The following is a 13123-nucleotide window of genomic DNA, read 5'->3' as shown; positions in this document are numbered from 1 at the left end:
TATTTCAAATGAAAACAATCCCAGATTTTCAGTGTGATCTTTATATTTGGTCTAATCCTGGAAATAAAAGGAAAAAAACCTCAGGAAACAGTAGACAAGAACTTGGGACATGGGATTAATAAAATAGAACAGCTCACAACCACAGTTGGAAATGCACGAAACTTACTAATACATGTTCTGGATATTATTTTTATTGTTAAAAGAAAGCAAAACAACGGAAACTATACAGAGATGAAAACAATAGAGTCAGAGGAAAGTCTGACGGCACCAGCAGAGTTTGACCAGTGATGGAGCTGAGGTCAGGAACAGATTTTGGGATCAGGATCAGAGCTTAGGAATAAATAAATCCCATTTTATGCAGCAGACGTGGCAAGGACACGGTGGCATGGTCGATGCACGCCAAACGTAATATTACATTTGAGTTCTATTTCTGCTGTGTACCACACGCAGCAAAGGCATGGTTTCTGTCTAGAAATAATACAAAATATAATATCAGTATAATATTAGACAAAACTGGATGGTTAAAAATTGAAAAAAGACCAAGCAATGTTCATTTTTTCTGTTTCAGAGAGTCTGTGATTGCTGTAGCTTACTGTTCTTGGCTAGCAGGACTGAACCCCAGTGTGGTCCCCTTGTTTTGTAGCTCATCCGCTTGATCCACAGGATTTGGTGTAGGCTATGAGATGCTTTTGTGCTCAACATGGCTGTAAAGTGTGGTTTTTTGAGGTACTGTAAACTACCTCAATTCTCCTCAATCCTCAATTCTCGTCTGGCCTTATAAGTAGCCTTTATTTGTCACATGAACATTACTGCACAGTGAAATTCTTTCTTCACATATCCCATCCTTGAAGGGTTGGGGTCAGAGTGCAGGGTCAGTCATGATGCACCACCCCTGGAGCAGGGAGTTGGTCCTTGTTCAAGGGCCCAACGGTGGCAGCTTGGTGGTTGCTGGGACTTGAACCCGATCAACAGCCGAGAGCCTTAACCAATTTAGCTACCACCATCCATCTTATAATAAGACAGGAGTGATGATGGAGATGAGAGAGATTTAGTGAGGATCAGGCATCATGGGCAGAACAGAGCAAGCTATAGACTTTTCGTGGGGAACGGAGAATATCTGGGTGTAGAAAACAAAGCAAAACCGAGTGTAAACAGAAACCGGTACAGTGTCAAAACCCTTATTATCCAACCAAGGCATCTTTTGGACTAGAAAATAAACCTCAACTGAAAACCAGAGCCAGATAATCAGCGAAGCAGTTTCAAAGGCTTAAAGAATTCGCCTGGTACTAAAGCTTGGAAATGAAACTCTTGTGAAACACAGAGCAATTTTGACAGCGTCAGTGGAATTTCAACTTGAAATCATCCACCTCCCTCTTTAAGCAGCACAATAGCTCACTTACATGCATTCCAAAGGCCCCTGCAAGCCTCAGGAGACCCGGCAAACTCGCAAAGCAGGACAATTTGGGAAGGAGGAAAAGCAGCTTGTTTGTACCTGTGTAATCTTGGGAGTGGTGTAAGCTTGGCGGTGCAGTTTGTCCTTCACTGCGTACATCCAGCTGTTACACAACCATGATTCTTTGCTGAGACACCAGACAAACAGCACAATAATAAGATACAGATGAATCGAAGCTCATAAAGGTATGACTAATGATTAGGTGTTGGAGCCAGGGCAGAGCCGGAGCTGGTTGGTTACAGAACAACAAACATATATTTCACTCAAACGTTAATACATGCGCTCATGAGCTGCAGCTTACATTCATGTCGTAATTACTCACCTGATTGACCACAACTGCCTCCACAGGGACAACCACGATTAAAAAAAAAAACAAACCCAAATGTCCTGGATTTTACTGGCTCCTTTTAGTTATACACAGTATACTTGTGTAAGGTTTAGTGTCTCAGTGGAATATTACTGGCACAGTCATTATCTGATTCAGGTTTTTAAGTGTTAACTGATTACTCACACTAAAATTACACAAAGTCACCATTTGAGTCATAGGTTATAGTGCTGATTGTTTTCCTCTTTTAATAATCAGGATAATCAATAGGATTCTTTATATATTATATGAGGGTGAGTCAAATGAAAACCGGAAAAGTGCAAGACTCAATTGAATCTTTTTAGAGGAATCCAGAGAATCTTAAGACACTCATGCTTTTCTGTTTACCTGGTTGTAAAAAAAAAATGCTTATTAGTGACTTCCTGTCACCTCAGAACAGACCGATCTTTCTCCTCTGTATAGTAATAGTAAGTGTAGTAAGTATTTCCAGCCACTCACTCAGTGTTTTTTGTTTTTCGCACCATTCTATGTAAACTCTAGGGACTGGGTGTGAAAATCCCGGGTCAGCAGTTTCTGAAACCTAGCCCACCTGTCACCAACCACCAAACCTAATGAAAATTGCAGAAATCACCAAGACATTTTACTTGATTCTGATGTTTCATGTGAACATTAACTGAAGCACTTGACCTGTATCATTGTGCTGCTGCCATGTGATTGGCTGATTAGATGAGTGAAATTATTAGATAGCTTACTGTTCTTGGCTGACAGGATTGGCCCCCAGTGTGGTCCTCTTGTTTTGTAGCCCATCCTCCTCAAGATTTGGTGGAAGCTATCCGATGCTTTTCTGCTCAACCTGGCTGTAAATAGTGGTTATTTGAGGTACTGTAGACTACCTCAATTCTCATCTAGTCTTATAGTTAGGTAGCCTTTATTTGTCATATATACATTATTATATAAGTGAAATTCTTTCTTCACATATCCCATCCCTGGAGGGTTTGGGTCAGAGCGCAGGGTCAGCCATTATGCAGCGCCCCTGGAGCAGGGGTGGGGGGGTGGGTGTCTTGCTCAAGAACACAGCGGTAACTGAAATGAACATGCAGGTGTACAGGTGTTCCTAATAAAGTGGCGTATAAACAGTTAACAAATCATATATAAATTTTGAGCAGCTGAGTGGTGGACTTGGATTTTGGTCAGTACACAAGCTTTATTCAAATGACAGTCATTATTTTAACTAACTGAGCAGTGACCTGGCAGGAGAACAGAATAAAACACAAAAAAATAAAACTTGACAGACATGATGATTTTAATGTCTTGGGTAGGGCGGCATGTCTGTGGACTCCATCACGGATTTGGACGACAATCAATCACGTCTGCTGGAGGCGCTGCAGCTCTCGCTGCCGGCTGAGACAGCCAGCAAGAAGGAGAAGCAGCAGGACAAGAGGCTGAGTCTGAACCCCATCTACAGGCAGGTGCCACGTGTGCTGGATAGCTGCTGCCAGCACCTTGAGAAGTATGGTACGCATGCTACAAACCTTCACACCTATGCGTGATAAAAAAAATCCAAATTGTATACACATGGCTTAATTCTTATATTTTTTTCTCTCAATCAGGTCTACAGACGGTGGGGATCTTCAGAGTGGGCAGCTCGAAGAAAAGAGTGAGGCAGGTAGGAAGCATGACTCAGGCTCTACACTTCAGGTCTCAGTATTCAAATTCACCTTAAAGAAGCGGTCTGTAATTTAGAGGGCAATCACATGAAGTGCGGTTGCAGTGAAGAAATATCAACAAGACATGCCTCATGAGCTGGCTTTAAGAAAAAATAGCTGTGTGATGCTGTTCTGGCTGTGGGTGGAGCCAGAATAGCTTCACCCACAGCCAGAAAAGCATTTCCTGGGCCAGAAAAAAATGTCAAATGCCTTGTTTCATTATATAGTAGCATTGTAAATTGCTGTTTTAGTAACGTATCTTGAAAATGATAGCATTATTACAGGCATAGGAAGACTTTTAAATGTTACGAACTGCATCTTTAATTAATTAGCAGGTTTTCCTCCAGTGGTGTTTAAGGTACATGTTTGACTTTGCTTTAATGGATCACCGATTTATTTATTTAGTTATTTATTTATTTATTTTTACAAACTTGACATTTGCTTCAAATGCTTGACATTTTAGTAATTCTACATGATCATCATTTCTAAATCAGATGGTTTTGTTCTGACTAAAAACATCGCAGCCATAGAAAGACACGAGCGACACCAGTGAGAGTACCATGCCTTTTTTTTGCTGATAAAACACACGATAAAAAAAAAATAAAAAAGAATCAGATGCCGGATTTCCCCCACCTCCGTCGTTTTCTCTTTTTTTTCATTCACAACCGGCTGATTTTATCTTTCATTCACAATGCTGCCAACTTGTCTCAGATATGTATGGTATTTTTTTCCTTCTTCTTCTTCTTTCAAATGATTTGTGAAATCGCTCCGGATCTAAACACCTAAACATAACCTCAAGTTATTTCCTTTCGGTGAATACAGTCATGTTTTGCCTGGTATACACTCTCAGCATGCTGGAGAAAACATCACCCCAAAGCAAACAGCGATCTTATTTCATTAAAGTAAACAAATATCACCGGGTTCCAGCGCACATCAGAATCGAATTGCAAAGGAAACAGGAAAGTGAGCGCTGTGTGAAGAACCTGTTGGACGAGCGATGGGAGAGACAGTGCAGGAAGGGTCACACTGTGTTAAGCAGTTTCACCACAACAGCAAAAAAAAAAAAAGCTGATTAGATAATTACAAAAAGAACAAAAGATACATAAAGTACATGCATAACAATTATACACTCAATGTGCTATGGAAATTTTAACCAGAACCCTACTGTTCTGTCATGCCGGCGGAATAGACATCGACTTTTCAATCAGTATAAACAAATGAATTATTTTCTCGGATATAAAATAAGTCAGAACTCTGTTGGCTTTCAATCTTAAAGCAAATAGGCTTCCTATAGCTATGTATAGCTCAAAATAATATTGTTAGGAATGCTTTTATCCTACAAGCTGTTGCTTAATCAATTCTTTAGTTTTTATATGTAAACAATGGATTTTTTTTTGACGCAATTGCCTGCAGTATTGATTCTACCTTCAATTCAATTCATAATGTGAACAATATACACTATATTGCCAAAAGTATTCGCTCACCCATCCAAATAATCAGAATCAGGTGTTCCAATCACTTCCATGGCCACAGGTGTATAAAATCAAGCACCTAGGCATGCAGACTGTTTTTACAAACATTTGTGAAAGAATGGGTCGCTCTCAGGAGCTCAGTGAATTCCAGCGTGGAACTGTGATAGGATGCCACCTGTGCAACAAATCCAGTCGTGAAATTTCCTCGCTCCTAAATATTCCACAGTCAACTGTCAGCTGTATTATAAGAACGTGGAAGTGTTTGGGAACGACAGCAACTCAGCCACGAAGTGGTAGGCCACGTAAACTGACGGAGCGGGGTCAGCGGATGCTGAGGCGCATAGTGCGAAGAGGTCGCCAACTTTCTGCAGAGTCAATCGCTACAGACCTCCAAACTTCATGTGGCCTTCAGATTAGCTCAAGAACAGTGCGCAGAGAGCTTCATGGAATGGGTTTCCATGGCCGAGCAGCTGCATCCAAGCCATACATCACCAAGTGCAATGCAAAGCGTCGGATGCAGTGGTGTAAAGCACGCCGCCACTGGACTCTAGAGCAGTGGAGACGCGTTCTCTGGAGTGACGAATCGCGCTTCTCCATCTGGCAATCTGATGGACGAGTCTGGGTTTGGCGGTTGCCAGGAGAACGGTACTTGTCTGACTGCATTGTGCCAAGTGTAAAGTTTGGTGGAGGGGGGATTATGGTGTGGGGTTGTTTTTCAGGAGCTGGGCTTGGCCCCTTAGTTCCAGTGAAAGGAATTCTGAATGCTTCAGCATACCAAGACATTTTGGACAATTCCATGCTCCCAACTTTGTGGGAACAGTTTGGAGCTGGCCCCTTCCTCTTCCAACATGACTGTGCACCAGTGCACAAAGCAAGGTCCATAAAGACATGGATGACAGAGTCTGGTGTGGATGAACTTGACTGGCCTGCACAGAGTCCTGACCTCAACCCGATCGAACACCTTTGGGATGAATTAGAGCGGAGACTGAGAGCCAGGCCTTCTCGTCCAACATCAGTGCCTGACCTCACAAATGCGCTTCTGGAAGAATGGTCAAAAATTCCCATAAACACACTCCTAAACCTTGTGGACAGCCTTCCCAGAAGAGTTGAAGCTGTTATAGCTGCAAAGGGTGGACCGACATCATATTGAACCCTATGGATTAGGAATGGGATGTCACTTAAGTTCATATGCGAGTCAAGGCAGGTGAGCGAATACTTTTGGCAATATAGTGTATTTATTTCTACCTGCTTATTGCACTTTATACTAAGAGAGAAAGAACAAAGAAACTCCTTTCCTTGTTATTTTTTGTTCTATGGTTTACTAGATCGTGTCTCTGTGTGGGAGGGGATAAAAGCAGCCTGTGTTTTTCAGTGCAGTTGTTATGAAGCCAATTTTTTCCAGAAAGTTCTCATTCATCCTTCTTCCTTCATAATGGAAGGATTCCTTTTTTTGTGCTTTCCCGCTTTTTGCCTGGGCGCTTCACTTTGTGTCATCCCTGCTCCCTAGAGTGTCTTCTGCTTCATAGTGTTCAGTGTTCAGGACTCCTAAATCACACACATTCTTAGATTAGCAAGGCATGAACACTCTAGTCAACTCTAGTCAACCGTTCCAGTCTTTAAAGGAGAGTTTCTTTGTGCTCCAAGTGAGTCTAAGAACATGTGTAGTGACACACAAACTGTTCATATAAATGAAGAAATCCTGTTGAAAGCTGCAGACCGGTTGTGTTTTAGAAGCCTGGTCAAATAAGACTGGTTTTATTAGAGAAACAATAAGAACAGACACAGTTTAATGAAGAGATGTTCATGTGAAGACAAGGAGAATCTTGGTGTAAAATGATGTGTGTGTTATTATCACCTCCATAACTAACTAACTAATTAACCTCCATAACTATTAATGGATAAAATGCAGGATGTTTTGGGTCTTTTTAAACCTTTTTTTACCAGAGGCCAAAAAAATAGAATTTGGACCTGTTTGGGGGTTGCCCTTGTTTAAGAATTTTTAGTTTATTAGTGTTTCTACCTAGCTTACTAGGGGCTATATATGTATAGAAAATTACAACAAAAATACCAAAAATCAGTTAGTTTCATTTTCCCAACCAAATGTTTTTCTCTTCAGAGTAAATGGTGAGATGCTCCAAGTGCTTAAATTCTTAATAGTGCATTAAAATGCGTCTATAATGGTGAAGGTGTTAGATAACACCTAATGAACACTTTATCTTCAACCACTAAAATTCTGTGTAAGGTTATCCCAACAGAGGGAAAAACATCTCACTCTAAAAACCAACAGGGTCCTGACTCATTTTATATCAGAGTTGTGACTGGGGATAAAATAATTCATTTGTCCACACTGATTGAATATGTCTGATTAGTTGAGATTCATACCTCTGACAGAACTGTACTGGTGGAAGAGGTTAATAAATACAAAAATGTTAGTGTTGGAAAGTTACTGTGGAATAAGAGGAATAAACACATCACACACAAACACAAGAGAGTAAGGAAATTATACTGAATATCCTCATTCTCTGCAAACTCGAGTGCCATAACTGTTCACAGCTGCCCTGATGTTCAGCATAACCACACGGTTGCAGAGGTAGAACAGTGTTTAAGATGCTAGACTATAGATTGGAAGGTTGTGAGTTCAAATCCTTGAGCAAAACCCTTAAACCCTCGACTACTCAGTTGAATAAATTAGATAAAGTCTGCCATATGTGATATTTTTGCAACAGCTTTATAAAAAAGCAATTAAGAAGTGACCTTTCAGAAACAATATGGCCAAATGTTCTGGTTAATTTTATTCTGTTAGTAGAAATTGATCCCAAAGAAGCCACACCCACTCTTAGGACATCAGCTAGCTAGCTCACATTGATTTTTTTTTTTTTTTTTTTTACGTTTCCATTAAAGGTCCTTCTGGTAAAATTAACATTCCTTCTTCATCTTTATCTGATGATGTTTCATATTTTACATTTCTAAAAATCATCATTTGCAATGTCCACCGATGATCACAACACTAACATGACTATAGAAACCGTTTCGAATAAGGAAGTGGAATTTTCTATGGCAACCACAGAGCTGAATAATACAAACAGTGAAACATCCTGGTGTGGTTAGAAAAAATATTGGCACTCTTGGAACGCCGCTTGACCTGTCAACCAGAATTGACTGTGATTAATGAATGTTAGCAATCAAGTAATTGTTTGTATGCAGAAATCGGGGGCTAAATGTCATCATTCTGTCAGAAAACAGCATGACTCTGGTACAAACCTTACAACTGAGATGTGGTTTAAGGATTAACTCCATGTATTTACTATTTTCAATAGAACGCACACATGAATAGAGAATTTACTTTTTAAAAAAATCCCTTGTAGGAAATCCATGAAACAGCAGAAATGTTATTTTTTGCTAAACAACTAGTAAAATAGAAGCATGAAGTACCAACATGCATTAACAGTGATTTTCTATCTGTTGAGATTTCAGTTCTTTTTGTGTTTCTTTTTTATGCTATAGTGAAGTTAGTGTTATATATATTTTCGTCTTTTACATGTTTTACACTTTTATGCACCTGTTCTTCTCAGACAAGTGTTTTTTATTTGCCAAAATGTTAATTTGATTTGAATACGATTCCTCTGCCACAGCTGCGGGAGGAGTTTGACCGCGGTGTGGACGTGCAGCTGGACGAGGAACACAGTGTCCATGACGTGGCCGCGCTTCTGAAGGAATTCCTCCGGGACATGGCTGACCCGCTGCTCACCAAAGAGCTTTACACTGCCTTCATTAACACCACATGTGAGAAACCTACATGGCTGAAACCTTTTTTTCCTCAGCAGCTTCTTCACTGAGAGAACTAAAACCAAGCTAAAGTGCAGTGCTTCTCTAGACTCTTTCTCTAGATTCTTGAACCCACACCAGCTTAGAATTAAGGAAAAAAAAATCTGGTACATTCTGATTGAAGTCGAAAGCGAATCAGAGTAATATGTAAAAATGTAGTAGTTCAACATGAAAATCTGGGAAATGGTTGTTATTGTGTTTCTATGAAACGGCAAAATGCATAAACATGATTTTTCCACTGAGTAGATGTTCATGCCAAAAAAAAAAAAAAAATGAAAAAAATTCATTGACGCAAAGTAGAATTTAGGTTAAAACTGTTTCTTGTGTGGCGCTCTGAAAAAGCTGGCCAAGTTCCCAAAAAATGAGAACACTGAAACCTAGAAATACCAGTGCTGTAATCTAATACAAGAAATAAGAATCAGTTGGTTTTTCTAAGCGTATGCGTTTGGTAGATGTATTAATCCAAAACACCTCACAGTGAAAGCTGAGCAGTTCCGGCTTTTTTTCTGGCAGTCATGACCTTCTGGTCAGTTATACACAACCACTAAGCAACCACTAAGTGCACTGACCTCTGACCCTGAATTTCACTCTTGATAGTGCTGGACCCAGAAAACCAGCAGTTAGTCACGCAGCTGCTTGTGTACCTGCTGCCTCCTTGTAACAGTGACACCCTGCAGCGGCTGCTGGAGTTTCTGCACATCGTGGCTCAGCACGCTCAAAACGGATATGACAAGGATGGACAAGAGGTGAGACGCAGAACTAATACAGCGAGAACTCTTGCATTCATACCTGAACGAATAAAAGCCTTCACAGATATCACAGATTGTGGAAGACTAGTACCATATGTCCTTAGAGCGTTGAGTGTTTTTGCGGGGATTACGACAATCCCTGAACGATCTCTATAATAATTGTAAGTTTTGAGGGTAGTTGCTAAGATCTAAGGAGCAGATTAGTGAAAGCTATTGAGCCACGTCACGTTTCACACTTTATTTATAGACCACTGTGGGTCAATCAGTAGAGCTTGGCGTTCGCAACATCTGGAAAACGCATGAATTTCGATGTCTGATTAAACGCTATTTAGTAGTATGGCCTCAGTGCATAGTTATGTAGGCAGCGTGAAACTGATACTCACAGTCTGCAGTGGAGGCCAGTTTAACTGTCAGCCTACATTTGAGACTAAATGAGCACTAATTGATCCACCTGTCCTGAATTTATCAGCCTGCCTCTGTAGTACTTCCATGTAAATATTCTAAACAGCATCAGTAAATATTAGTTTTTATCAAACGTGGTTCTGAATTCGAAATTTATTTCACACACTCTGTTTTTATCGCCATAAATGCAAACAGAACGAATTTCATACTGTAAATCCATAACTGAATTGAGCGGTAATGAATCAAGTTACATAGGATTTCCGGTACATGTGGCAGGGTTTGCATACAGAAGAGGGGTGTCTTAGTCCAATTTCCAAACCAGAATTTAAGCCCATTTTTCTTAAGAATAAGTTATGAACATGGAATAATTTGTGGAATAAATTATGATTAACTTAAATTGTGATGTAAGCTTAGCAGATGAATGCTTACTCAGTGTCTACCATGGCTATGTTTTCTTTGTTCGACAGCTGTGTAATGTCTGGATACATTTACCTTTTGTAAATATTGCTGCCATCACTGAACGCACACACACACACACACACACACACATTTTTTAAGCAGATAGGATGGCTTGTGTCTATGTGCCATCGCAAGGAGATTTGGTGTGTCCCAGCATAATTTCAAGATCATGGAGGAGATGGGCCATTACACAAGGAGTACTGGACAGGGCCGTAGAAGGGCAACAACCCAGCATCAGAACTGGTATCTTCTCCATTTTGGGAGGAACAGAACCATACAAAATGACTGACTCCATGAGGGTGGCATGAGGGCTCGACATCCCTTAGTGGGATCTGTGCTCACAGCCCAGAACTGTGCAGCCCTATTGCCATTTGCCAGAGAACACCAGAATTGGTAGCTCCACCATCAGCACCCTGTTCTTTCCCAGGATGAGAGCAGTTCACACTAAGGACATGTGATAGACATGAAAGGGTCTGGGAATTCTGTGTGAAAAATTAAGCTGCCTGCAACATCTATTCAGCAAGAATGAATGGTTTGGCTGTTGGTCAGTGATGGTCTGGGGAGGAATATCCTTGGAGGGTCACACAGACCTCCACGTACCAGCCAGCAGTACATTTTCTATTGTTAGATATCAGGATGATATCCTTAGAGCCATTGTCAGACTTTATGCTGGTGCAGTCCTGGGTTCCTCCTGGTGTATAACAATGCCTGCCCTTATGTGGCCAGAGTGTGTAGGCAGTTTTTGGATGACAAAGGATGATGGGGCAAAAAATCCCGGATTTTGAATGTTGCATATGCACTCAGTGTAGTTCCACGTTTTGGTACTAGGTAGTACATGCTTTAGTCTGGTTAGTCTCCCAAATGACGTCATACCTTGAAGATGCTTGGGGTATTTGAAGGATCTAAAACTGTCACGAGGACCAAGATCTGTGGAATAAGGAGGATGAGAAGTCATTGAAGAATCTTCAAAACCCAATAAAAAAAAATGTACCAGAAGAATGGAGTTTATTATAAAAGCATAGGGGACTAAATCTGGAATGGGATGTTCAACAATCACAGATGGATGTAGGGTCCAAAAATGTTTCTGGTCGTTTCTAGGGTCCAAAAAAGGGAATCTGGTTGCCATTTAGCACTACATTCCAAATATCTATTCCATGTTTGCTCTGCTAGGTAGTAAAGCTAGAGGAGTGTAAGCATTAGAACTAAGCCTTTTCCCTCAGACATACAATATGCACTTGGTTTGATCAAGTGCTTTATTTTACGTGTAAAGTGTAATTGTAAGACACACACACACACACACACATTGCTGTCTTGGGGCTCGTAATCTGGGTTTATTTTTCTTGTTCACTTCAGTCCCAGTTTGCACTGCATAATCTAATGGAGGCCCATGCATCAGTTCTTCATTGCTTCATTGTTAATCTGTAAAGAAAATCAGGCCTCATGATGCAAAGTCTCAGAGGCCTGGTTGGTGTGTTCCTAAATACTCTCACTCCTGCCTGGGCTCTCAGTGTACTTTCCCACATGCCTATCTGCACAGGAAACCGGACTCATTTCACGCTCAGGAGGGGAACACTGATCGACATTTTCATCACACTCGTGTTCCCACTGAGACTCGGTGAGAGGTTGTAGGAAAGGAAGCAGGGCAGTGTGCAAATTAGTTATGTTCCTAAGAGTAAAATAAAGGAGGTATTTTTTGTTTAGAATCATTGGGTAGAGTTACTAGAATTGTAAGATTTTCTTTGACATCTCATAATACACACTCTAAGATTCCCTCCCAACCCCCTGCCCCTCAACACACACACACTCTTAATCCTCTTTTTAAGACCTGCTGTGAGAAAAATTGAATCTCCATCCTGCTGAGTTCATGAAGTTGTAGTGACAATGTTAAAGTCTTAATCCTTGTGTGGCTTTAGAGGAACCACTAATAATGTAATTACAAAATCATAGTACGGTGATCAAGTGAAGTATGATATTTCTCTCATTTTACACAAAAATATTACTAAGTTTCTCTTCCCAAAATGCATTCCTAAAATATTTAAAGATTCTATGCATATTATATATATATAATGAGGGATGTAAAAGTGTTGTTTCTTTCTCAACAGGTTACAGGAAACAAGATGACGTCAATCAACTTGGCCACCATCTTTGGGCCAAACCTGCTGCACAAGCAGAAGAGCTCAGATAAAGAGTTCAGCGTGCAAAGCTCAGCCCGGGCTGAGGAGTCCACGGCCGTCATCGCTGTGGTACAGAGGATGATCGCCAGCTACGAGGAGCTTTTCATGGTGAGCATCGAAATGTGTTAAAAGTTCTCTGCACATTGGCTTTTCCATCACTTTGGTAGAGGTTATTCTTGGGACTTTTGTGGCTCATCTCCGTATTTCTTTGTAAATTCCAGTCTGTCATTCGGATTCTTGCTGCTGATGAGTGGTTTGCTTCTTGTGGTATAGCCTCTATATTTCTGCTCTTAAAGTCTTCTTTGACAGGTGGATTGCGATACCATCACCGCAGCCCTGTGGAGCGTGTTAATAATGTCACTGTTTATTTTTTTGGGGTGGATTTTTTTAACAGCTCCCACAATGTTTCTGTCATCAGCTGCTGTTCTTTTTTCCTGGCTATGTTTGATGTATGGATGTTAGTACACCAGTGGTTTCTTTCTTTTTCAGAGCAGATCCATGGCTATATGCAATGCTTGAGCAATGTTTCATTGTCAGAATATCTATCTTGCTGGTCTT

At 40.7% G+C, this 13123-nt stretch overlaps 1 protein-coding gene and 1 long non-coding RNA gene across 4 annotated transcripts in view; one reads left to right on the top strand and one right to left on the bottom strand.

The window, feature by feature from the left end:
• The window catches only part of LOC131347250 (rho GTPase-activating protein 6), a 127120-nt gene that overhangs the window by 103654 nt on the left and 10343 nt on the right, over nt 1–13123 (top strand). For all 3 annotated transcript variants that reach the window (XM_058381229.1, XM_058381228.1, XM_058381231.1), the window contains exons 5-9: nt 3098–3293; nt 3389–3444; nt 8589–8739; nt 9379–9527; nt 12494–12673. In XM_058381229.1, coding sequence (XP_058237212.1) covers nt 3098–3293; nt 3389–3444; nt 8589–8739; nt 9379–9527; nt 12494–12673 — 732 coding nt within the window. The remainder of the gene's footprint in view (nt 1–3097; nt 3294–3388; nt 3445–8588; nt 8740–9378; nt 9528–12493; nt 12674–13123) is intronic.
• On the bottom strand, nt 252–2209 carry LOC131347251 (uncharacterized). The gene is made up of 3 exons (XR_009203722.1): nt 1776–2209; nt 1493–1580; nt 252–1117 (listed from the first exon to the last, which is right to left on the bottom strand). It is a non-coding gene; the product is annotated as an uncharacterized LOC131347251 (long non-coding RNA).

This window comes from Hemibagrus wyckioides, linkage group LG26 (assembly GCF_019097595.1).
Source record: "Hemibagrus wyckioides isolate EC202008001 linkage group LG26, SWU_Hwy_1.0, whole genome shotgun sequence".
NCBI lineage: Eukaryota > Metazoa > Chordata > Actinopteri > Siluriformes > Bagridae > Hemibagrus > Hemibagrus wyckioides.
Note: the sequence above shows the minus strand (reverse complement) of the source record. Positions and strands in the feature narration are given on the sequence as shown.